Consider the following 22,531-nt stretch of genomic DNA (forward strand, 5'->3'; position numbering starts at 1 on the left):
CTGGCTCTCATAGTATACCAACTTGTCGGAATGCGTCCTCGTCTTATTATCCGGGTGAGAAGCATGATTTGTGATCTACAATAAAGTTCGACCAGCAAGGAAACGAGGAAGCAGCTGATCAGCCGATCATGCCAACATTGGCACACAAGCTTGTGCTCACTAACCTGACTCTCATCAGATCCTTGTAGTTCGCTGAGCTCCACACAAGGATCTGGGCTCAAGAGCATTGCAAACTCGTTCAAGATAGCAAAAAATAATGAACCAATCATAGATGTGACGCAGCGCCGAAGCGACTGTTTGATTCAAACAACAATGACGGCACTCAGCGAGGAGTCGTGTGCTGACATTGATTCTGCTATTGCAACTGTTTTGCAACATCGATCGTCTACTGACATTGCTGCGTTGTTTCAGTAAAAGTTCTCTAACTTTTCGCTCTCTCGTTATCCAATATGTCAGCTGTTCTGTTTTGGATTTCTCAGCGTCGCTCTCATCAGCGTCACGGGTTGATTTCGATGTGAGTGGTTGAAGTAACACGTCATTCAATGTAACGGACAAGTGGTTTTTCCAATCACATACAATGATTTTTTTTTACAAGGCCCCGCCTTCTGAAATACATCTATTGAGAAGTCCCAGATCCTTGTGTGGAGCTCAGCGAACTACAAGGATCTGGCGAGAGTCAGGTTAGTTGTCACAGCTCCGCATTAAACCGTTCTTCCGCGATAGCGCTTACAATAACAATATCACTAATACTTAGTTAATATTCAAGTCACAAAATGTAAATTGAGTATTGTTAGTGGTTTTTGGATGTTTTTGGGGGGGTTTTATGGGTGAAACAGAGGACCTCCCATTAGCTCCGCTGTAAGCAGACTTTTATTTACAGGTTAGAATTCATTTCAAAAACATACATCCGTCATCATATCTTTCATAATGATTGTGAACCATAGGCAAAATTCCAAAAAAGTTCCCCTTTAAGGCTCTTGTTTGACTTTGATTGGAATATTGCTGTATGCTACAACTTTATTTGGCTCTATCGCTGGCATTTTTCAGCCATTCCTAATAAACAAAAACTGAGTCAACACATGTTTTAATCATACTAAACCTGAGACTGTATGAAAATATTTTTGCATGAAACAGAGGTACTGCTGTATCGAACTTTTTGTCAGAATTATTGTGCATTTCAAGATGTTCTTAAATGATAAGCCTTGAGTTGTGTAGTAGCAACAAGCCAAAGGTATATTTACTTTTGTTTATGCATTGATCAATGATGGACAATGTTTGTTAATAAATTGTGCTTGCGTCCTGTAAAGGAAGCTAACTAGTATCCTGTTTGTTATCGCATCTGTCCTGGGGATCAACACGTACGTCAAAGTGACCCAGTGAACTCCAGAGAAGAGACGCAACACACTTGGAGTTCATTTTTCCACTGGACGGTCTGGAGCTGGTTTAGTTGGAATGCATGAGCTCATAACTCCATGGGGGTCTCAAGGTCTGGGATGTCCTCCGTGTGACAGACAGACCCAGACAACTTTGTGCCGTAACAAATGATGACAAAGCTCTAGTAAATCAACCAGTGAAAACTGGCATGAAGACAGATTATATGTTGTCTTGTCATCTGCTGCCAGTCCAAACTGGTGATATATGGCTGCCTGTAGACAAAGTTGATAACTCCCCTTTGAATTGGCAACAATTCCAAGTCTTTTTCAGTGTTGTTTGTGAGTAGAAGTTGTTATTGTTGTCTTTATCAAACACAATGAAGCGAATCAAGTTCGTTGCTTTGTTTTTAGAATATTAGCATTCTGATTCCTGCAGTCGTCTTGATTTGTTCGGCATTTGGATTTCGAACATTTATCAGCCAGTTTCTGACTCGTAAAGTTGCTGTAACAGTGACCATTCCAAAATAGTCTGCAAGTGAGGAATTCCCCCTTCCTGATCTTAGGCGTGGTTCTCGTGTTTTAGGGTGGTCTTAATGGACTGAGAGTGGACTGTGACTTTGTGCAGCAAGTGGAGGGGTGTGTGTGTGCTGTGGCCAGGTGGCAAAGCGAGATGGGGGGATGGGCGTCTAAAAGGTTTGCAGACCACCAAATGACTAACTTTTTCCCCCCTCCCCCAGTCAATACAAAGCAGGAACAATTCTACCTTACATTTTGTCCTTAATACATCTATGCACTGCATTAATGCAATACTGATTGATTGTCCGAGCTTTTGTAACCTTAGCATTTGATATGTTGAGATAATGTAAAATTAGGATAGGATAGCAATAAATAGGGTAAAAAAACACATTAAAGCAAGAGGGAAACATTAAAGAACACAAAAGACATACAATATATTTTAAATAGAACAAAACTGCTGCAATCTGATGTTACTTCAATGGACCATTCTACATAAATAAATGATAAATGGGTTGTACTTGTATAGCGCTTTTCTACCTTCAAGGTACTCAAAGCGCTTTGACACTACTTCCACATTTACCCATTCACACACGCATTCACACACTGATGGAGGGAGCTGCCATGCAAGGCGCTAACCAGCACCCATCAGGAGCAAGGGTGAAGTGTCTTGCTCAGGACACAACGGACATGACAAGGTTGGTACTAGGTGGGGATTGAACCAGGGACCCTCGGGTTGCGCATGGCCACTCTCCCACTGCGCCATGCCGTCCCAGCTACAAAAGCAAAACAAAGAAGAAAAAAAAATACATATTGCACGCATAAGATTGCACCATGCATAGACAAACAACAAAACAAAAACAGAATTTCAACACCCACATATACTGTGGTGGTCTAAGGCCCCGTTTATCCAGGGTAAATCACACCTAACCTTATTTGTGTCCACACACAACAATGCCACCGTTTAAGACCCCCGCCCCCCTCCGTCCGCCGGCGCAACGCGACCTCTTACGCATGCGCAAAAAAACCCCCAAAAGAATAAAAACACCTGAGCGTCAATCTGCTCCAATCTCTCCAGTAGATGACTTTACTTCACTGTGAAGTTATTTACTGGTATATTGTAAATCGTTTGCTGTGCGTTTTACATTTGTTTGCTGTGTTTTGTGTGCAAGTTTTTAAATTAAAATGTATCTCCTTTGAACAATATCCAGTGTTGTGGTATTTCAATGAACTAGAGTCCAGTGTGCTGTGGGACCCTATTGTAGTGAATCACACCTGAGCCATCATAAATTAAATTAATCAAATCTTTAATCGACATGAGAAAGGAGACAATGCGTTAAAGACAATTTTACAACAATTAATCTAGACAGAGAATACCCAAAGTATTGTTGTTGTGGGTTGACTGCGCCGTTGGGGTATTCTTTCGTGAGATATGACGTCAGGGGATAAGGTGGGTCACCCAAAATATAAAAAAAAGGGACCGGATCTTCATCTTCCAGCAGTTGTTTGGGACACGAGGTGATGGTTCCATCTTTCAGCTGCGCGCTAATGGCAGAGTTAGTGAAGATGCGGGCATCTTGCACACTGCCTGGCCATTTCACAGTCACACCCATAAAGCAATATTTATAGTCACACACTGGCTGTATCACATCCACAGGAGGAAGGGACCAAGTTTTTCGGTAAATAGACTCACAGCTGACCCGGACATTTGAAAGTCCTCTTGCCGTCTGAGAAGTGTTGTATCCGAAATAGCTGCAATCGCCCGTTGCCTTCTCATAAGTTGTTGATTTGGGATTTCCAAAAGCGCCTGTACATGTAGAAGAAGGAGAAACACGGGCATGTTTGCATGATCCATCAAACATCAAATAGTTTTCTCCTTTGCGGTATACTTTTAGTGTGAGACAAATGCATCTATCTCCAATATTGTCCACATGAATCGCCATCGAAAAACAGCTATGCGCTCTTAAACACACGCCAAGACTCCACGGAAATGAAGCAAGGGAAAATGAAGTTAAACCAAGCGTTTGGCTCTGTTTACTCCGAGGGGAAATCTCTTTAGCAAAGTCCGGATAGTTGTCCAACGCCATGTTTTTTTTTTCAAAATGAACGAGGCATGTGCGTTACCTTGTTTCCGGAAGTAAGCAGTGTTGCCTAAAATGCAGTGATAAATGATGGTTTTTCGATAATTAGAAATTTAAAAGGTAATACTAACGGTCGGGAATTTTTCCGCGGTTTATCATTATACCGTTTTCCGTTACATCCCTAGACACAACAAAGCAACCAAGAGAGCTGAGGTACTTTTACCACATTTAATGCACGGTTCTATAAGCGTGCTGTGGAGGAAGTTGTACATCAGCAAAGTAAACAGGAAACATGCATGTGGGGGCCTGCAATTGTTACATTACCATAAGACTTAACGGAATTAAAACTAGCCTTTGTTTGGCAACTGCGTAGTTGAACATTAATACCACTAGACCTCAGCATGGCCGTGCTCTAAATGTTAGCAGATGTGTTACTTTGATGCACAACAACAGCAACACAAAAGCGGATGTTAACACTTTGCTCAAAAAATGCAGTCAAAGTCTCAGCCCAGCTTAAAGACATAGTTTTTTGAAATAGTGTATTTGTGTGTCTTTGCTCAGACTGTTGAAGGAGGTAGTTAATCATCAATAAAAAGAGGAAGTAGGCGACAAAGAAAAGGTGCTGATAGATGACTGGAGTCTGACTCAAAGCTCACCAACTTAACAATGATTGCAATCTGTACATTTGAAGTACATATGTGGAGCTTGCCAGTAGCCATAACAACAAAAGAGTGAAAGGACTTTCTCATTATGCACCAATGACGGTTACGGCAAGTTAGATTGCGGGGGACCACTTGGTACAAACACTATTACTTCAGTCTTCTTATTGAAATTGAAGGAATTTAGGGCCATGCAGGCCTTGATATCTTCAAGTCAAGCGAGTAGTGGCTGCATTGAAGAGGCATGTTTTCTCTATAACGGAAAATACATTTGGGATAGGTTGATTGGCAACACTAAATTGACCCTAGAGTGTGAATGTTGTCTGTCTATCTGTGTTGGCCCTGCGATGAGGTGGCGACTTGTCCAGGGTGTACCCCGCCTTCCGCCCGAATGCAGCTCGGATAGGCGCTTGCACCCCCCGCGACCCTGAACGGGACAAGTGGTGGAAAATGGATGGTATAACAGTGAAAATAAATGTCATGCTTTCTTAAGATTGAGCCCAGGGGAAGTAAATAAATGGAAAACAGCATTGGCCTTAAAACTGAGCCCTATGGGACCTCAAATGTCAAGGGAGCAACAGAGGATTCAGAACCAGCAACATTTACAGAGAAGGTTTTATTTGTTAAATATGACTTCGACCAACTCAAAGCAATAGCACAGATGACCACTTGATGCTGTAGGCGACTAATTAAAATATTATGGTCCACTGTATCAAATGCTGCTGTTAGAGCGAGTAAAACTAAAATCACATGATCATCTAAATCCGTTGCTCGGAGGATATCATTAAATACCTTTAATAATGCCTATTCGGTATTGTGGAGGGGTTTAAACCCAGACTGAAAGACTTCTAAAATATAGTCCTCTAAAAAAGTGTTTAACTGGGTAAAAGCAATCTTCTCCAAGATCTTTGGCAGCATAGAAATGAGTCTAAAATGGGCTGAAACAGAACTGTCCAGACCAGGTTTCTGTAAAAGTGGTGGAGTTATTGCGTGTTTAAAACAAGAAGACAGACTGCCTATTTAAAATGTTAAGAACAGGCTGCCCTATGCAAGAAAAAAACTTATCTAAAAAATGTAGGAGGGACAGCATCATGGGGGGAACCTGAGGGCTTCATATGATTAACTAACTGCAGCAGTCACTTGCTCAAACTGATTAAAAACAGCAAAGTAGTGAAAAGGGGCAGACGCGTCAGAGGTCGGAACATAAATGAGAGCCCTTGTTGCAAGCTTATTAATAAATTGCTCTAAAAAGGCATTTCACAATTCAGAGGAGGGTTACAACCATGTAGGCTGAGGGGCATTAAGAACAGAGTCAATGGTTTTGAATAAAACACGGGGGTCAAGACTATTTGAGGCAATAATGCTTGCCAAATGTTCTCTTTTTGTCTCTTTTAATGTGCTCGGACATTGATGCCAACTGTCCTTTTAAAAGCTGGAGTGACACCTGAAGCTTGTCTTTCTTCCACCTGCGTTCAACTTTGCGGCACTCTCTTCTGATCACACGGGTTCTATCATTAAACCAGGGTTCTGATTCAATTTGAGCCTTTTTGATTTTTAAAAGAGCCACCAAGTCCAAGGCTGTCTGACCGGTGGAGTGAAACAATGCACTGACTTTCTCAGTGTCAGAAAAAAGGTATAAAAACCTGGTTAAAAGCAATAAAAAAACTGACCGGCAGTACACGGGTTAAGAACTTGACAGTGACATGGAGGAGCGCACGCTTTAGCTGTCAGGCGATAACAACTGGCATATGTTCTGAAAGCACATTGTTACACATGTCCAAGTTAGACACAGGTAGACCATATGAGAGGACTAGATCAAGTGTGTGACCACGTCCTTGTGTGGGGCCAGACACAAACTGTGTCAGATTAAAAGAGTGAATAAAGCTTTAAAAAATCCTTCACCAGTGGTTTATTGGGACAGCATACCTGGATATTAAAAATCTCCAACAATGAGGAGACGATCATAGCGAGGCATAATTCCTGCAAAAAAATCAGAAAAGTAATTTATGAAGTCCTTATTGTATTGAGGTGGGTGGTAATTGTGCAATACATTTTCATAACATGGTCACTACTGCCTAATTTCTCTTGTTATATTCTTATTTTTACTGTTATATTTGTATTCTTATTTTTGCTTTTTATTTTCATTCTTATTGTAATATTTTAAATTTTATTTCCATTTATACCCCCATTATTTACTTTTTACTTTTTAAATTCGATCTGAATTCTGTACACTGCTGCTGGAATTTTTATTTTCCTGAGGGAACTCTCCTGAATGAATCAAAAAAGTAGTATATATCTATCTATCTATCTATATAAATAAAAGTGCACAGCGTGAAGTCAGCGCGACACACCTCAAATAAAGTCATCTAAAAGCTGGCGAAAAATGACGAAGGAAAGCATTGCTTGGATTTATAGTCATTTTTTTAAGTGTCGCCGTTCCTCCTCCACGGCCTCGGGTACGAGGAGAGTTAAAATAACAACAATCAGCCGACAGAAGTTCGGAGAAAACACTGGACTCACCGGCACCGAGCCACGTCTCCGTTATGCGTAGGAAGTCGAGACAGGGTTACTCGAAGAAATCGCTGAGTGGAAACGTTTTGTTCGCCACTGATCTGGCGTTTACCAGACCAATTCTGGCAGGACATGAGACCGGCGTCGCGGCACAGTAACTTCAATTGTTTCAATAAAACAACATAACATACATATTTGGGTTTAACTTTGTCCAATCTCAATCTAGGGAAAAAATATCAAGATATATATATTGTATATCGATATTCAGCCAAACTAAATCTGGATATGAGTTTTGATCCATACTGCCTAGCCCTACATGAGTGTTAGCATCAGTGCTAGCACAGTTTAGGGATGTTCTGTGTTTAAATGAGGGTTGCAGTAGTCTTTATGATTACATTGTGTTTGTACGTATGAGTGCACGTGTACTCTGTTTCAATGTTAATAATAAAATTGTGATATGTAAGACATTTCGTAAAGCTCCTCAATATTTTTAATTTAGTAGTACCAGTGCCTATTTACAATAATTATGAGAGACATTATGATGGGATTAAAAAATTTTTTTTTGTTCTAATTACCGTATTTTTCGGACTATAAGTCGCAGTTTTTTTCTTAGTTTGGCCGGGCTCCAGTGTGATTTATATAAGTTTTTATCCTTATTAATTAAGCATTTTCGGCAGGTGCGACTTATACTCCGAAAAATACGGTATTAAATAATTGCTATCAAAAGTCTGCTTCCAGGTAGCAAGGAAGCAAGGGAACACCTCGCCAGTCAATCATGTCGAAAATGTACACAAGCTTATGATCACGGCGCCGCTATAAATAGTTCCTCCGCGATAGAGCCTATAATAACAATATAATTAATACTTGGTTAATATTCTAGTCACGAAAAGTAAATGGAGTATTGTTGGCAGTTTTTGAATGGTTATTTATTGGATTTTATGGGCGAAATAGAGGAGCTCCCATTGGCTTTGCTGTAAGCAGACTTTTATTTACGTTTATTTAATATTTAAAATGCATTAAAAAAATCTGTTCCTCTTCTTGTGTTTCATAATGATTGTGAACGATAGGCAAAGTAAAAAAAAAAAAAGTACAGTTCCCCTATAAATTTGATAGATCGCGAACCAGATTTGTAATATCACCCAAAACTTGTGTAAAGTACCAATCTAAACAACAGAAGAATAGGTGCTTCTTACATTTTAACAGTAGTATATATAGAACATGTTAAAACAGAAAGAAACCAGATATCAAAAGTAAAAGAACAAGTAAATTAATAATCCACCCATTTTCTACTGCTTGTCCCTCATATTTTTGACAAAATAATAGAATGTGAAATGATACAATATGTTATTGCATACGTCAGCAGACAAATTAGGAGCCTTTGTAACCCGTTTGCTTACTAACTACTAAAAGAGAAGTTGTTTAATATGCCCACTGTGTTATTTCATACCACAATTGTTTGTTGAATGCAATAAAAAAAAAAACACATGTTTATTGATGCATAAGGTTTTTTTTGTTAAAATAAAGCCAATAATGACATTTTTTATTGGATCAAGATACATTTTGGTATTGAGACAACACTAAAAGCAACAGAATAATGTTTCTACTTGTAAAACTAATATTGTCACTTCGTGCAAATTCGATATATGTCATTACATCCCCTGGTTTTTTTGTGTGTTTTTAAAAAACAATACGTCCCTGAAGTGGTATCTTTCCTGTCCGGTTGCAGATCCAGTAGAGTCAGGTGGTTCCTCAGCACAAGCTGCTTACCAGAGGAATGTTGCAAATAAGTGGGCGGAGCCTAGATACAGAGAGATGGTAACCTGAAAATAGTAGATCCTCGGCAGGTCGGGCTTCTTAAATGGACACGCACCTAGACACAGGCAAATTCAGAGCTTTTTTGTGTGACTTCCAGCAAATAGAGGGACTAATTTTGAATTCCTTACCCAGGTGGAGATCCAAGGCAGCTCGGCCTTCTTAAAGGGACACGCACTTCGACACTTAGGCAAATTTACAGCTTTTTTTTTTTGGTGACTTCCATCATGTAATGGGACTAATTTTGATTATGACCTCCAAGTGGAGATCCACGGCAGATCGGCCTTCTTAAAGGGACACGCACCTAGACACTTAGTCAAATTTAAGGCACTAATCTGACTTTTCTATCCGGGGAGGGCTGTCTTCCAGCGGCGATGTCCACTGTGTGAACCACATTGACTTGGTTCTGGTGGTCTCTAAATTCATGCTTCACAATTCAAATATCTCTGACTCGTCTAGTAGAATAGAAGAAGACGTGTTATGTCGAATATCCCCTTTTCATTTCCGCCACTTCCACATTAAAAGCATCATCACGTATTAAGTCATGTGGTGTGTGCTGACCACGCCTCCTCTGGTGTGACCATACAAAGTCATGATGAAGCGTGTTTACGTCTTCTCTAAATATTAGCTTGTCCACTCTGTCCGTGATCAGCCGTCAGCAGCTTAACGAGAACAAAAACAAGCAGGACAAAACACTGATGCTGCTTTTCACATCTTTGATTTGTGAATGAGCTATTGTGTTCAGTAAACTACTTCCTGTGTACATGACAACCAGGAAGTGACTATGAGTGCTTGTTAAAAATAGAACAATTGTGTGAATACTGAGAGTTAAAGATGATATTCTGCTACAAGAGCTTATTGGACAACTTTTGTAGCAGTAATAAAAAACAATATAAAAATGTTGTATGTTCAGTGTGCACAAAGGTTTTAATGGGGAAAGGAAAAGACAAAAATATCTCTTATACTCAGTGTTGGCGCGAGGAATCTTTAAAATGGGGTCCCAGGGACCCCATCAAGTCATAAAAATGGGGTACCACTTTTTTGTAACCGTTTTGAAAACAAATAAGTGTATGCATTATCCTGTTATATCTCACATTTCTATATTGTGTTTTGGAAAAAGGTTGTCATAAACGTTACTTGATTCGTTAAAAAAATAACACAAAAGAAAACAAATGCAGTATTTGTGATCGATAAAACTTTCGGCGAATCAAAATTTAAGAAACTGTACCGGAAAGTGCATTACTTTGAAGTCGACCAATAATAGATAATTAATCATTTGACCCGGCAAATATACCGTATTTTCCGGACCATAGGGCGCACCGGATTATAAGGCGCACTGCCGATGAATGGTCTATTTTTAATCTTTTTTCATATATTAGGCGCACCGGATTATAGGGCGCATTAAAGGAGTCATATTATTATTATTATTTTCTAAATGTAAAACACTTCCTTGTGGTCTATATCAGTGGTCCCCAACCACCAGTCCGTGGACCGATTGACCGCACAAGAAATAAAAAAATAAAATACTTTTTTTTTTTATTGTATTTTTTTTAAATCAACATAAAAAACACAATATATACATTATATATCCATATTGATCAAAACAGTCTGCAGGGATACAGTCCGTAAGCACACATGATTGTATTTCTTTATGACAAAAAAAAACAAAAAACATAACACATTACAAACCCCCCCTCCGCGTGGGACAAATTTTCAAGCGTTGACCGGTCCGCAGCTACAAAAAGGTTGGGGACCACTGGTCTACATAACATGTAATGGTGGTTCTTTGGTCAAAATGTTGCACTGATTATGTTTTACAGATCATCTTCAAGACGCTTTCTGACAGTCGCTTCAGGATGTGCCGTTTTGTTGGCGGTTTTATTTACGTGGCTCACGTTCGGTAGCGTCTTTTCTCCGACATCTTTGTTCTACCGGTGTAGCGTGCAAGGACGGGAGTAGAAGAAGTGTCAAAAGATGGAGCTAACTGTTTTAATGACATTCAGAGTTTACTTAAATCAATAACAGAGCAGCATCTCCTCATCCGGAAACAACCACACCGGAAATGTGTCCCGTGAAAAACCGTCCGACTGGAACTCTAATAACTAAAGTTCCTTGGGTGAATAATGTAAACTCACTACACCGGTATGTTTTAGCGCTTTCATGAAGAGTTTACTGACGGATATAAGTGAGAACTGTACACTACTTTATATTAGAAATGGCACTAAAACATTTACTACTAAAACATTTTGATATATTTTTGAGCGCTGTGTGTAATGTTCTATATTTTCAATGGAACATTTAAAATGTTGCTGTTGTTTACTTGAGACTTATCTCTTATGTTTGACTGCCATCTACTGGCCACACTTATAATTACACCCTGTACCAAATGAAATAATGTAGCGTCCCGAAAGAGTTGGTACTGCAGGAAATTCTGGGTATTTGTTCTGTTGTGTTTTTATCGTGTTGCGGTGCAAATATTCTCCCGAAATGTGTTTGTCATGGTTTTTTAGTACGGTTTCACAATATGGCACATATTTATGAAAGTGTTGGCATTGTTTATACGGCCACCCTTAGTGTGACATGTATGGCTGTTGAGTAAGAAAGCCCTTCATTCATTTGTACATGGGGTTCGCAAAATCTATATGATCATTGTAATTGACTGATTATTCAGAGTGACAGCATTTCTTGACTTCTTTATCTTAAGACAATTCTCACTCTTTACAACACTTCAAAAAGCATTGAAGTGGGTAAACTCAACCTTACTGTCTGGGAAATACGGTAAACAAAACACAATTGGAAAGTGATAATCGGTTAAAAAAAAAGGAATGTCCGCGTCCTGGACTTCCGGAATTTCGCGTCCTTTCTGATTTCAATGCGTAAAAAGACACAAAAAGTGCGTTAACGCCAACACTGGTACTCATGTTATCATTTAATCTAACTATCAAGGAAACGCTACTTTGCTTCTGCATGAAATGAGCAGTATGACCGGCCCATGAGTTCATTAAAGTGGTTATCAATCACGGTTTCATGATCATTTTAATTTGAAAAGGGAATACTAAGTGTGGCGAGTTTTACTGCGGTTTATCATTAATATAAAAAAAGACATCCCGACATCGTAGCTTTGTTGTCATCAGCTCTGACCGTATAAAGACACATACAAGACTTCTAATGACCACCTCCAACAGTCAAATCAAATGCTCCGTCTTCATCCCACCTATCTTTCCCGCCGAGACCTGGTTAGCGTGACATGTTGTAGAAAAAGACTGCGAGGGGCTAACCGTTATCTGTCATGACATGTGTCTGCCGTTGACTGATTGTAGTGTGCAAGAAGAAGAGTGCCACCATGCTGATCCTCAGGAATGTCTGGGGAGGAGCTTGACCGTGTAGGAAATTGCTGTTTGTTTGCTGTTCATTAAGTGCTGAATGTCCCGTTTGTCTTACGACTGGTTATGTCCCACTGGATTGGTTTACTTTAAACGGCCAAGCCAGTAAATCAACATGACAAGAACCCATAGAGTGCAGACCAATGCTTCAATATGTGGAATCAATGAACAACTACAATCCAGCATCCAAATAGTTGAGGGATGTCATCCAGATCTAAAATTGTTGTTTGGCATTATCAAAAAATGCTGCCAAATGTCCACGTGAAATGAGATACTTCTAAGATGCAAATTAATCTTGGTGCTGGTTGAAACAAGTTTCCTCAAAGGAAACAATGTAACTAGCAATAATCTGTTTCGGGGTCAAATTATCACTGATATAAAGGCTTTAAGTTTACAGGCATCATATTAAAATCACATTTTAGAATTCTTAATAGGGATGTTCTGTTCAGGGTTTTATTTTGCAGATTCCATTATCATTCATGATTGAAATCGGCCAATATCAATACCGATCATAATTAGTCAACATTTTTAAATTTATGTAAGGTGAGTGCTATTGTTATTCTCTTTTAAAATATGCAATTGTTTGAGCAAAACAAAGGCAATAGTACACAATAACTAAACAAAATCCAAAACTACTATTTATCACTCATTAAAATTGTTTGGTATTTGACCTCAAAGACCTCCTTTGTCAAGGGAATTATTACCTAAATTTGTAAACATCAACAAAAGCGACAACAAAAAGATCAAATATAAAAATATTGATCTATTTACTCTAGTACCAATCATATACTGATAACTTCCCCTGTTAATGACACCACCAATTATTGGATCAATTTCCTTTCATCTTATGTGTCTGTACTGACACACCAAGAGTTGTTATATTGTCCTCTTTTCTAAATCGTTATTATTCTACTTGTAGTTTCCTGTTAATAACTCTTTTATATCTAGTGTTTTTTTTTATTTCGTTCTTACTTACTTTGTGCACACCTGAATGTAAGAAGGACTCAAAACAAAAGTGTATTTGACAAAGTGTACCTGTAGATTTGTCCTGGCAAAAGCCAATATTTCTTCAACATAGGGCAAACTTTATGCATTTTTCAAAGACCGCAGCGATAAGAACAAGCCTTTCTTTGCGGTTGGCTTTAGGGCAGCTTCTTTAGCAGCAGTCTTCTTAATAACACCTTCATAAAACATTGTCTTAGCAATAAAGGTGTTTCAGGTAGGTAACAAGTAGATATGTCCGATAATATCGGCCTGCAGATATTATCGGCCGATAAATGCTTTAAAATGTAATATCGGAAATTATCGGTATCGTTTTTTTTATTATCGTATCGTTTTTTTTATTTTTTATTTTTATTTTTTTATTAAATCAACATAAAAAACACAAGATACACTTACAATTAGTACACCAACCCAAAGAACCTCCCTCCCCCATTTACACTCATTCAACAAAAGGGTTGTTTCTTTCTGTTATTAATATTCTGGTTCCTACATTATATATCAATATATATCAATACAGTCTGCAAGGGATAAGCCAGTGGTTCTCAAACTTTTTTTGTCATCCCCCACTTTGGACAAGGGGGAGTTTTCAAGCCCCACCTGCCCCCATCGCCCCAACAGAGCGCTAATGCCAAGCTTTAACATTTTCAAATTTATTGAACATCAAGTTGTATACATTCAAACTCAATAACATAAAATAACATCAAGTTCAATAATAAATAAAATAACTGTGCAGCTGTGGTATAACTTGCATCAAGTTCAATAATAAATAAAATAACTTCCATCAAGTTCAATAATAAATAAAATAAAAGTGTTATAACTTGCATCAAGTTCAATAATAAATCAAAAAAAGTGTTATAACTTGCATCAAGTTCAATAATAAATCAAAAAAGTGTTATAACTTGCATCACGTTCAATAATAAATCAAAAAAAGTGTTATAACTTGCATCAAGTTCAATAATAAATCAAATAAGTGTTATAGCTTGCATCAAGTTCAATAATTAATCAAAAAAAGTGTTATAACTTGCATCAAGTTCAATAATAAATCAAAAAAAGTATTATAACTTGCATCAAGTTCAATAATAAATCAAATAAAAGTGTTATAACTTGCATCAAGTTCAATAATAAATCAAATAACTTGCATCAAGTTCAATAATAAATAAAACAAAAGTGTTATAACTTGCATCAAGTTCAATAATAAATCAAAAAAAGTGTTATAACTTGCATCAAGTTCAATAATAAATCAAATAACTTGCATCAAGTTCAATAATAAATCAAAAAAAGTGTTATAACTTGCATCAAGTTCAATAATAAATCAAAAAAGTGTTATAACTTGCATCAAGTTCAATAATAAATAAAACAAAAGTGTTATAACTTGCATCAAGTTCAATAATAAATCAAAAATGTGTTATAACTTGCATCAAGTTCAATAATAAATCAAATAAAAGTGGTAGAACTTGAATCAAGTTCAATAATAAATCAAATAACTTGCATCAAGTTCAATAATAAATAAAATAAAAGTGCCGCTTTGCAATCTCTGCAAAAAATAAAAAGGAGGAGCTATGCATTTGGCAAGACAGGGCAAGTGACAGCACTTTTCCCCGGGAGAGCCACCTTGCTTCACTGTGAAACAGCACGGCTGTATGATCAGCTCCCATTTCCTCACACAGTGCAGAGAACAGTCGCACTTTCAGTGGTCGTGTTTTGATCAAATTTACCGCGCTCACAACATCTGTTAAAACCTCATTGAGTTCGGGGCTGAGCTGCCTTGACGCGAGTGCTTCCCGGTGAATGACACAGTGTGTGCCCATCAGATTTTTGTTTCTCTGCAGGCGCTGGCTCTGGCTCGACGACCTTTGAGGTGCGAGTCACAAATGTATATATTTGTGTAATTGTGGTCCACACATTAGCCTGCTACCCATCCGCGCGAAAGTTTTTTCCGCTTAGCCCCGCCCCCATTAGTTACTGTTGCTATGTCTGTCAAACTTTCGCTCCTACCGAGAAATTTAAAGCCTACAGTAAAAATAAGTACAGGTAATTTCCATTTATTTATATAGCGGATTTCATAGACAGAATCACAAAGTGATTTACAGTGTGTATAGAAAATGAAAGCATAGTAAAAAAAAATAATCTAAGAATATAATAATTAAAAAAAAAATGTAAGTGAAATTTCCTCCCGTTCCTCGCGGGAACGGGAGGAATGTCTCTATTCCCCACCAGTGGGGCGCGCCCCACACTTTGAGAAACGCTGCCGTAAGCACACATGATTGTGCGTGCTGCTGGTCCACTAATAGTACTAACCTTTAACAGTTAATATTACTCATTTTCATTAATTACTAGTTTCTATGTAACTGTTTTTATATAGTTTTACTTTCTTTTTTATTCAATAATTTTTTTTAAATGTATTTATCTTATTTTTATTTTATTTTAGTTTTTAAATGACCTTATCTTCACCATACCTGGTTGTCCAAATTAGGCATAATAATGTGTTAATTCCACGACTGTATATATCGGTATCGGTTGATATCGGTATCGGTAATTAAAGAGTTGGACAATATCGGATATCGGCAAAAATCCATTATCGGACATCCTTAGTAACAAGGTTTTATGTGTTGGAGCGCAATGTTTTGGAGCGCAATGTTAATAACAGAAAGAAACAACCGTTTTGTGTGAATGAGTGTAAATGGGGGAGGGAGGTTCTTTGGGTTGGTGTACTAATTGTAAGTGTATCTTGTGTTTTTTATGTTGATTTAATAAAAAAATAAAAAAATTTAATAAAAAAAATCTACGATAATAAAAAAAAAACGATACCGATAATTTCCGATATTACATTTTAAAGCATTTATCGGCCGATAATATCGGCAGGCCGATATTATCGGACATATCTACTTGTTACCTACCTGAAACACCTGCATTGCTAAGACAATGTTTTATGAAGGTGTTATTAAGAAGACTGCTGCTAAAGAAGCTGCCCTAAAGCCAACCGCAAAGAAAGGATTGTTCTTATCGCTGCGGTCTTTGAAAAATGCATAAAGTTTGCCCTATGTTGAAGAAATACTGGCTTTTGCCAGGACAAATCTACAGGTACACTTTGTAAAATACACTTTTATTTGAGTCCTTCTTACATTCAGGTGTGCACAAAGTAAGTAAGAACGAAAGAAAAAAAACAGTAGATATAAAAGAGTTATCAATTATCAGTATAGGTCTCAAAAAGAAGGACGTTATCTGTCTGCTTGAAAAATAAATATCGTTTATCCCTACTTCTTTTTACATGAAAATTAAAAACAGAACATTCGGTGCAAATAGCAGTCGCAAAATTTTCGTCTAAAAGTCCCGCATAATCTAAGTTATGTTTGTTTACACTGAGCTAAGGGAACTACTACACAGCATTGCAAGTCGGAAAAAGAAAAGCGCTTGATTACCTACTCACCCTAGCCTAGCAACAGCACAGTACAGGTAATATCGCCTCATTTGAAAATTGTTTTAATTGTCGGAGCTACTTTTAATGTTATCGGATCGGTATGACGTCATAGTTTCTCATTTACAGTTCAAACTGTGTATGATGTTACAGTGGCCAAAATATTAAATATACTTGTTTAAAAAAAAACAACCTCTGCCTTCTTATTATGAATACTCAGTCCTACTACCCTACTGTATTTTACTGTTTGCCATTATGGGGGTACTTGGAGAGCAAAGTTTTTTCTGAGGTGGTGAAAAAAGTTTGAGAACTACTGTATGCTGTGGGCCGTGCCTGCATGAATGCGGATGTTTTTTTAAAGGCACATTTTCCACACTCCGGTGTCCTATAAATCCTCATTCACACAAATGTAGTCCACCAATACTGTATATCAGGATTGTATTGTTTTTAAAATCAGCACACACTTACAGAGGCCAGGAAACTACATGAATGTTTTTTAATTGCTCATGTGTGTTTATAAGGTGCACGCAAAACTGCTAAGGTCAGAGTATTTAAAATCTGGTTTAAAAAATCTCTGGCCAGAGTTTTCAAAAGTTCAGTTTTTAAAGACAAAAACCTGAGGCCAAAACGCATAGAAACACATGACATTTTTAAAATATCCGTTTTCATGTGGTTGATATGGCCTTAAAACAATAAAACCATCAGTCTTAAATGACTTGCTCTTCTCATAGTAAAAGAGTCATGACTGTATTTATTAGTCTCCTCAGTGATATTTACAATATTCTTATTCGACAGACTCAGTGAAGCTTGTCATGTCACAGAAGGTGGTTGTTTACAGCCGCAAACTGCCAACAAGGGCTGTGTGTATACATGAGGTGTGAATTTAACATCTCGCAGGACTTTCCACAGCACTCTGTTTCCTATTTTAGTTCACAGCGGTTAGCATAGCGCTGCTCTGTGGACGCGGTGGGGAGTTTTGTTAGAGACTAGTTAGGAAGTCACTGGAACAGAAGTTCTGACCATATAAGGGCACGCACTCATCATTGTGGTCATTTTCCTGCTTGTAGTGTTCGCCACTGCAAGGATGGAGAAACAAACCATCCTCCTGAAGTATTGTTGGCGCTGATCACCCAGCTGGGGCTTTCTGCATCCTTATTCCTCCCCTGCTTTTAGAGAACACTGTAAAATGAGATATAAGACTTGGCATCACATACTCCATAAGGACAAAGAAGAGCAGGATATGTGTTATTGATACGTGACAATATTTAGCACATACTTGTTTAAACGTTGTTTGATTTACCCCATTAATATGTTTGTTTTCAGATGGATCTGCGGTTAATTGGGCTCGCGTCGTTGTTAGCGCTACTCTGTGGCAGCGGAGCACAACAAGGTAAGATGCAACACCCAAGCAATTGTCAAGAGTATGCAAACAGGTGGTGCTATGACCCTATAAAAGAACTATCGGAATCCTGAAAGGTCTTTTTTTTTATCACAATCAAGAATGAGGAGAATGGAGTTTTCCGAAAGATGTTGATTCAAAATACATAGAAAAAAAGAGTGTTTGTAAACAGGGGTGTCAAATTATGGCGTTAATTAATTGATTACAGTAATTTTGAGGGAGCTAAATACATGCATGCTACTAATACGGTGGTCTAGTCTTTAGCATGTTTGCCTGTTCTCCCTGTGTGTGCTTGGGTACTTTGGCTTCCTCCCATTTTCCAAAAATATCTTGGGTTAATTAGAGAATGTAAATTCAATCCCTGCAATTAGCTGACAACCAGGGTGTACCCCACCCCTCGCCTTGAGTCAGCTCGGAAAGACTCCATCTTAACCCTAATACCAACTTTATTTAACTTCTGCACTTTATATGGACCGGATGTTTTATTTTCACAACAATTAACTTTTATAAGACACTTTTTCTGTTTATCCACCAAGGTCAAGCTATTTAATAGGACCCACGAGTCACTGTCCTTTTTTTACGGCTGTGAATCGTGGGTCCTGTCTAAAGCAATGGAGTGTGAGACCAATGCCCTTGGTACCTTGTGTCACAGAATTATGCTCAACATCAAGAGAATTAACAGGGTGACGAATGCTACCATCTATGATCTAACTCAGACCGCCCCGCTAGTGGAGAATGTCAGGACGTGTCAGCTGATGTTTTGGGCCATGTGCCTAATGATGAGCCATGCAAGGAGTATGTTCTGCATGCTCCCTCTCATGGGAAGAGGACACCAGGCAGGCAGCGAACCCTGTTTCTCAGATACATCCAACACCTTTTGGGAGACACAGACATGTAAGGCTGAAACGACGCGTCGACGTAGTCGACGTCATCGGTTACGTAAATACGTAGACGCCGTTTTTGTGTGTCGACGCGTCGCATATTTACGTCACACTACTGTCATGGCGGAGCGCAAAGCAGACGATGCGAGCGGTGCGAGCGAGGGGAAAAAAGCACGCCAAAAGTCGTCAAAAGTGTGGGAGTATTTCAATAAACGGCCTAATAATGTTGTTGTATGCACACTGTGTCGAGCGGAAATGGCCTACCATAGCAGCACAACGGCTATGAACGAACATTTGAAAAGAAAACACCCGACAGCGTTCTTGCCATCACCATCAACTAGTCAATCGTCCGCGTGAGTATACGTTGTCATCATTACACAAAAACATGAATGTGTCATTTGTATCTGCGTTGTAAATTCATAAACTAAAGCACCGTTTCGCTCTGAGAGGCGCGTTTGGCGTGCCTGTTCAGTGTTTATAAAGACGCGCTCCTCTTTAACGCTGTGGAGAGGCAGTGCCGGCGAGCGAGCGGCGAGGCGGGGCGCGCCGGGAGCGACTCCGCAATCGTGCCCAGGTGCGCGATACGCGCACCTGGGCACGATCATCCAATCTCCTCTCGCTGAAAAAAAGGGGAGCAGCAGAGAGAGAGGGAAGAGAGACTGGAAGGAGCCAAAGTGAAGCTGACGTGGAGCGAGAGAGGAAGAGAGCCAGAGACAGAGGACGACGAGCGAGCGGGGAAGAGGAGCTGAAAAGCGAGGAAAGAAAGAGAAAAGAGTTGGAAGAGAAAAGACTTTGTGTAAAATTAAAAGATTGTAAACCTGGCGTTCAGTCTGTCGGTCCTGAAAGAACCCCACGGCACAAGACGTGTCACAAACACTAACGTTAATTAGTTGTGCAAATACCTTTTACAACATTAACAGTTACATATACTATGTACAAACGAACAATTAACTTTCACTTTAATCATACTATCATTGTTGTGTTATTAAGCAAAATAAGCAATACTTTTACTTTTGTTGAAATGTTTACACTGTTGTTACAGAATATTTCGTTTTGCACTTTTTTGTGTTGGATGTTTATCTTTATTTTTGCACATTTTAGCAAATAAGCAATACTTTCACTTTTGTTGAAATGTTTACACTGTTGTTGCAGAATATTTCCGTTTTGCACTTTTTTGTATTGGATGTTTATCTTTATTTTTTTACATTTTAAAGCAAAATAAGCAATACTTTTACTTTTGAAATGCTTATACTATTGCAGAATATTAAGATTTGCACTGGATGTTTACTTTTATATTTGCACATTAAAAAGCAAATAAGCTACTTTTAATTTTGTTAAATGTTAAAAGGTTTAAATGTTTACATTGTTACAGAATATTTTTTTCTTGTTGTCAATGTTGACTGAGTGGCCATACTTTTTTTTTTTGTATATAAAAGCCATGCCTTTTGAAAAAACTGGCCTACATTTATTTTTTCATCTTCATTTTAAATTAAAAAAAATAATCGGTAAAAGGAAAAATAATCTATAGATTAATCGAAAAAAATCTATAGATTAACCGATTAATCGAAAAAATAATCTATAGATTAATCGATAGAAAAATAATCGTTAGCTGCAGCCTTACAGACATGATGAGCCCAGAGAAGCTGTCTGAATTAGCACAGGATCGTTGTGGGTGGAGGGAGCTTGTAGTCAGTCGCCTGCTCTGCAGCTGACAGATTATGATTTCTGTTTATATATAATTATCTTTATAATAATGTAACTAATTGAAACGGAAACACCTGAAATTAAGAATTTTTCTCTGCATTTTATTAGGCCAGATAAAAAAAAAGATTATATTAATTATCACAATCAATTAATCGCTCTTTTTTTAATCAATGTTAGGATTATTTGTAAAAACATCTGTCTTGTATGTGTGTTTTTAAAGCTGTACATGACAGTAGAGTATATCTGAGTGGGAATGGTTGGTCCATACTTTTATTTTAACAAGGTGAAGTCATGAGTTCTCTTTGTGACGCCGGTCTTCTGAAGTGCTATTTAGCAGCTGGTTTGAGTCAAAGAAATTTACTGGAAGTCTTGTTTCTGACATTTACGTTAAATAAGCTTTCTGAAATTTTTCCTTTTGTCTTTCAGAGGGAAGCTCGTGCATCAAGGCTAACGCTCAGTCGTGTGGGGATTGCATCCAATTGCCCGAGTCATGCGGATGGTGTGCGGATGAGGTCAGTTGATGTGGGTGTGAAAGAATCAGGTCATGGCTCCAGTTTTGCTTGATGTCCTCATGTGTATCTGGACTCAGCCAGGTCCAGTTTGTGTCTGCTTCTAATTTCCTAGTTATGTCCTCATTTCATTAGCGTGTGTTCCATCAGGCGCTCAGTGCTGCTGCAGGTTTTAGTCTAATTTCAAACTACTGGTATACACTTTCAGTTGCATGTCCTCCTGTGCTAGGTCATTGTGCAAGTTAGCATGTTGCTGCTTGCCACTTTCTGCAAATTCCTCTGCCTTGATAGCAAATGTTTACGCTCCACTGGCTTCAATATTTAATCCAAGTACAGCTCACATGCTGCTGATTTAAACCAAGTCCAACTCACCTGCTGCTGGTGTGCTTGCAAATACAAAAATAGAACCTTTACCAAGGGGCATAAAAATTTTTTTTTCATTATTACTTTTTTGTCTGGCAGACATTGCATGGTTATGTTGCCTTCCAGTAAGATGTGTCACATCCCTTAAATTTAAGCCATTATATTAAATGCTTGATGAATTATGGTTGCCACTCTTGGTCTGTGCTTTAAGACTAAAAACAATCATTAGTAAATACTAAAAAACTATACTATGGCTGAAACTACACAGATAAGACATGTAGCAGGTAAAACACATTGTTTAAGATAAAACATAAATTGTAGGATTTTGTAACAAAATTCAAACATTTCACTTTGCGCTACGTATGTGGGCGGTTTAGACTGCGCTAATTGGCAACAAGCCAGCTGTGTGCGCGTCTATGTATCTACTGTATATGTGCATAGCAGGGGAGCTGGGTAACTACATTGTCCGACGGGGGCCTCTGTTCTGGCGCCCTGCGTTACTAATCTCGTAACATTCTCGCAAGGGACCTTGGCTACCTAAGGAGGAGGGGGGGTTCAATGTTCATTGATAGTCGAATCTGATTCCTCCAAAACTAATTGTTGACTGTTCTAAGAATCTTGTAGAAATAAGTATACATTTCCATTTGTATCTTTAACCTCACAAAAACGGAATGGTTCCTCCTCAGGGCTTCCTCTCGATGGGCGAGTCAAAGTCCGCCCGCTGTGACGACATTGAGTCCCTGAAGGCCAGGAAGTGCGACGTGACAAAGATTGAGAACCCACGCGGGAGCATTACCATCAACAAGGACATACCTGTCACCAACCGCAACAAGGATCAGACAGATAAGCCCAAGCCTGAGCAGATCACACAGATTCAGCCTCAGAAACTCACTCTGACGCTCAGATCCGGTCAGTGGTTTGATCTT

General features: G+C 38.6%; 1 protein-coding gene across 1 annotated transcript in view; it reads left to right on the plus strand.

Moving 5' to 3' along the window:
- LOC133618577 (integrin beta-1-like) overlaps nucleotides 1-22,531 on the plus strand; it is a 51,593-nt gene that overhangs the window by 8,048 nt on the left and 21,014 nt on the right. The window contains exons 2-4 of the mRNA XM_061979072.2: nucleotides 18,073-18,139; nucleotides 21,160-21,245; nucleotides 22,292-22,514. Of these exons, the coding sequence (XP_061835056.1) occupies nucleotides 18,073-18,139; nucleotides 21,160-21,245; nucleotides 22,292-22,514 (376 nt within the window). The remainder of the gene's footprint in view (nucleotides 1-18,072; nucleotides 18,140-21,159; nucleotides 21,246-22,291; nucleotides 22,515-22,531) is intronic.

Source organism: Nerophis lumbriciformis, linkage group LG19, assembly GCF_033978685.3.
Source record: "Nerophis lumbriciformis linkage group LG19, RoL_Nlum_v2.1, whole genome shotgun sequence".
Taxonomy (NCBI): domain Eukaryota; kingdom Metazoa; phylum Chordata; class Actinopteri; order Syngnathiformes; family Syngnathidae; genus Nerophis; species Nerophis lumbriciformis.